Source organism: Capsicum annuum, chromosome 6, assembly GCF_002878395.1.
Source record: "Capsicum annuum cultivar UCD-10X-F1 chromosome 6, UCD10Xv1.1, whole genome shotgun sequence".
In the NCBI taxonomy this organism is placed as follows: domain Eukaryota; kingdom Viridiplantae; phylum Streptophyta; class Magnoliopsida; order Solanales; family Solanaceae; genus Capsicum; species Capsicum annuum.
The window spans coordinates 59,819,416-59,823,341 of NC_061116.1; the positions used below are offsets into that span (position 1 = coordinate 59,819,416).

The 3,926-nt window shown below is 35.7% G+C and overlaps 1 protein-coding gene across 2 annotated transcripts; it reads right to left on the reverse strand.

The window, feature by feature from the left end:
- Positions 1 to 1,904: 1,904 nt before the first annotated feature.
- Positions 1,905 to 3,641, reverse strand: LOC107875056 (carboxylesterase 1). 2 transcript variants are annotated; one of them, XM_016721704.2, is made up of 2 exons: positions 3,013 to 3,641; positions 1,905 to 2,427 (listed from the first exon to the last, which is right to left on the reverse strand). In XM_016721704.2, exons 1-2 carry the CDS (start codon positions 3,530 to 3,532, stop codon positions 2,057 to 2,059), a joined length of 891 nt encoding a protein of 296 aa, XP_016577190.1. In that variant the 5' UTR covers positions 3,533 to 3,641; the 3' UTR covers positions 1,905 to 2,056. The 2 variants fall into 2 exon arrangements, with proteins under 2 accessions (XP_016577190.1, XP_016577191.1); XM_016721705.2 differs by having other exon boundaries at positions 1,905 to 2,340; positions 3,013 to 3,640.
- Between the last annotated feature and the right edge of the window lie 285 nt (positions 3,642 to 3,926).

The window sequence follows — 3,926 nt, forward strand, 5'->3', positions numbered from 1 at the left end:
CAACCCAAATTTCACGTACATGTACACCAAAGACAATCCAAATGCACTATTTTCCTCAACAAGATTCAATTTTGATACCAACCCATGAACCTCCATCCCAAAATCAACCAACCCAAGTTCCGTAATAGCCGAAAAAACCATTGGTAACGTAAATGATTAGGCAAAACACTTAAACCCACATATTGTTAAAGAGCTCAAGTGATTTTGTATATTTCCCATTGGAAAAATAAGCTTTGACTATTGAATTCCAAAGAAAAGGGTCTTTAAAAATGGTGAAATCGAAAATTTTTTTTGAAGAAATGAGATGTTGTTCAGTGGTGGAAGCATAAAGAGAGATGAGTTTTGTTGCTATGTAAATGTTGTTAGTGTGGCCTGTTGCGATTATCAAGGCATGGGATTGAAGAAGAGATTTGAGGTTTGTAGAAGAGAGATTGATGGAGAGAAATTTGTTGATGTTATTGTTGAGGTGGGGGACGTTAATGGTGATGCCATGGAAGCCATGGCTGGACGGGGGGACGGGGATGGGGGGTGGGATGGGGGTGGATGGACGAGGGAGGGAGTTGGGGGATGAGACTGAGAGGTGGGGTGAGGGCTGGACGGAGGGGGGTTTGGGGAAGGAGGGTTTTTTATTTTTATTTTTATAATTAATTATTTTTAAATTTTGAAAAATATTTTTTTAATTAAAAATGATGGAGGGAAAAAGGCTATTTTTTATTTTTAAATTTTAATATTATTTTTATTTTTTTAATTATTTTAATATAAAATTGATCAAAAATTGACTCTCACTCACACCCCCGGGCGAGTGACTATACTCTCCTTGTCCTAGTCAGTCATTTAATGCCGCATAGGCAAAGTCAACGGTCAAGGGTTTTAAAATATTGCGTTTTAGTGGGTTCAGGGGTCCAGATGACAAACATGTAAGTAGAAGTGTCCAACTTACAAAACGGACATAGTACAAGGGTCTAGAAGAGCATTTTGCCATAAAATTATGTTTCTTCATATTTATTTTGTGGCCACTGTTATTTTTACAGCGCCCAACAAATTGGTATACCTAGTTGGATCAAATATTCCTTTCATTTTGTTCTCTCGCAAATCATATATGCAAATATGGAGCCACAAAATCGCAAATAGAGAAGCTCCATTTTATAAGTACTTCAAGTCTCGTTTTTTAGTTTCATCAAGTCCACACTCCAACAAACCTTGAAGTAGGGGACATTTGTAGACATTGAAATTTTTGTAAGACTCCATAACATGAGCTCAAACTCTATTACGGTTCTCGCAGGCTACTATATCCTAAACTCTGGATGATGTCTATATAAATGATAACATATTCCCTTAAATTGGTATCTTAAATATCACATTAACTCTTGAGTATTCATAATGAGATAGAAATCTCGAATATCCCATAAACTCTTGAGTATTCATAAAGAAATTGAGATCGCGAATATCCCATAAACGGTTGGATATTCACAAAGAGATCAAGATCTTAAATATTCTTAATCAAATATTTCAGGAAGACCCACAAAATTCTTCTTTCAAGGAGATCAAATAAATCTAGGAGCTTCGCATTATTCTAATCGATCACGGAGATAATCAAAAGAGAAGAATCAAGGGAACAAATAAAATTATACCTACATTGTTCATCAACAAAACTATATTTGCCCAAATTTATTTTGTGATTGCAGTTACTTTTCAACAAAAAAAAAATGTTGCAAACAGTAATTATTTGGGAACGGAGGGAGTACTAAATTGAAATAGTGATATTATGAAAGCTACTGGTAATTCCCCATCAGATCATTCTAGTGATGTAAAAAGTTTATGCACTATTAACATCTTAAAAGTTAAAGTTGAAAGGGATTTGTTTCCCCACCTCCAGCCGGTTTTCCCCTCTCTAACAAGAACAATAAAAAATAAACTGATTTGAATTCATCCGAAAAATAGAACAACTTATTAGAGTAATATTTCATACACTATATGGAGTACAGTGCTCTTTTATTTGCACAAAGAAAATCAACTGCATCAGAAATGAAACAAACACACCATAGATAGTACATTTTTAAGTTCTACTAGCAGCATATACGTAATCTTTGGTAGCGTCATATAAGGCAGCAGCCATTGATTGATCGAACACTTCCATAGCATGATAACCATCTCTAAAAAACTTGAATACTTTTATACCCTTCTCTTCCAACATCCTGACACATCCACGAGCAGCGTCAACTAGAGGATCTTCAGAAGCACCACTCACAAAAACCCTCCACCCTAACTCCTTAATATCATCTAAATGCTTTGACCCTCCATTTGCACATGGGTTGCAGTATTCATGATCATGATCCACACCTTTTTGGTAAACACAAATCAAACATCTTATCAATTGCATGAAGTGGCAGAAGTTGATCATCTTTCCGTGTCTCCTCTGATTCTGTCCTGTTTATCCCACTGAAAAATGGATGATGCAAAATCAACCCTCTGATCCTTATAGACTCTAGCTATTTCGCCATAGCTGCCGCACGTAGGCTTGATATAGAGGTGTCTTTAGTATCCGTCATGTTCACTCAAGTTTAAATAAGTTATCACTAATATGTTCACTTGAACAAATGGATTGAACTCAAAATGATATCAAAACATTGTGTTAAAACGGTCAAAAATGTAATCCGACAGATCAAAATGCAATCAAATCAAACTTACAAAATCAAATTTTGAAAATTATACAAACTTGGAAGAACTTAAGCTAACTATCTTTTAGAAAATGTTTATTAGGTTTCCCAAAGAGAAGATAGTGCTCTCTCTTCCCATATTAGGTGGCATGGTTGGAACTTCAAGATTCAAATTTCTAAATTTTTTTACTAACTCATCATGTTTCGAGTTGTGAGTTATGACCTGTTTCTTAATTTAATTCATTGAGAAACTAGCTATTAGATCAAAAGGTGACCAAATAGTGTATTACAAGTACTGGAAATAGAATCCAAAACCAAATAGAGTAATTCAACAAGTAAAAGTGTTATTGTCTACCTGCATTATAAGCTAAATTGCCTCCAGAGCTGGTTCCACCGAGAAAAACTTTGCTCAAGTCAGCATAGTTACAGACCCATTCATCCTTAGTGAACTTGAGCCATTCTAACCCATCTATGGCATCATCATACGCTGCAGGAAGGCGGTTTTCAGGGGCGAGACGATACTCGAGTGAGATCACCATAGCACCAACTCTTTCAGCGAGTGCCTGGCAAAACACGTCGAAAATAAAAGTGTTGGCATGAAAGTAAACAAAGCCTCCGCCGTGATAATACATTATGAGTGGCAATTTCTTAGGTTTATCAACTTTTGTTAATCTTCTTGGGACGTAAAGTCGAAGCAAAGTATTTTTGGTGGTGTCAAGGTCCACGTCCCTTGTTACGACTAAGGAGGTACCTTTGGGATCAGAATTGGCTTGTTTAAGCGATTCAGAGTTACGTTTAACTGTGTCACCTGGTAATTCTTTGATCTTAAGAAAAGGGTTGTCAAAAATTGGACGAGCAAATCTTTGGCTAGGCATATTAATTAGTGGGAGTTAATAGATTCAGTGGATGTGTTATACAGGCAAAAGTTTGGATGTTATATATAGTGAATTTTTGTGAGAAGTGGGAGTTGTTATGGATGCGAAGAATGTGCTACTTGTCGGGACTGTTTCTTTGGTTAAAAGTCTGACCAGTCCCTATTTATTCCTCACAAATAAAAGAAAATAAAAAATAAAAAATTGGGAGTTGCTTTCACTTTTCGGTAGATATTGACAAAGTTACTTTTAACAAAAGGTTATTGCACCATTAATTATTTTGTTAAAAGTAGTTAGTGAAGTTACTGATGATGACTTGGTATTGGATCTGATATACAGTTTTGGAGGTAGTTTTGTTTTTTCTTAATTTTGATATTTGCGGTAGGCTGAATACATG

Coding starts and splice junctions, on each gene's coding strand:
- LOC107875056 (XM_016721704.2), bottom strand. CDS start 3,532: ATGCCTAGCCAAAGATTTGCTCGTCCAATTTTTGACAACCCTTTTCTT. Junction 2,428..3,012: donor CAATTTAGCTTATAATGCAG/GTAGACAATAAC, acceptor TGGGATAAACAG/GACAGAATCAGAGGAGACAC.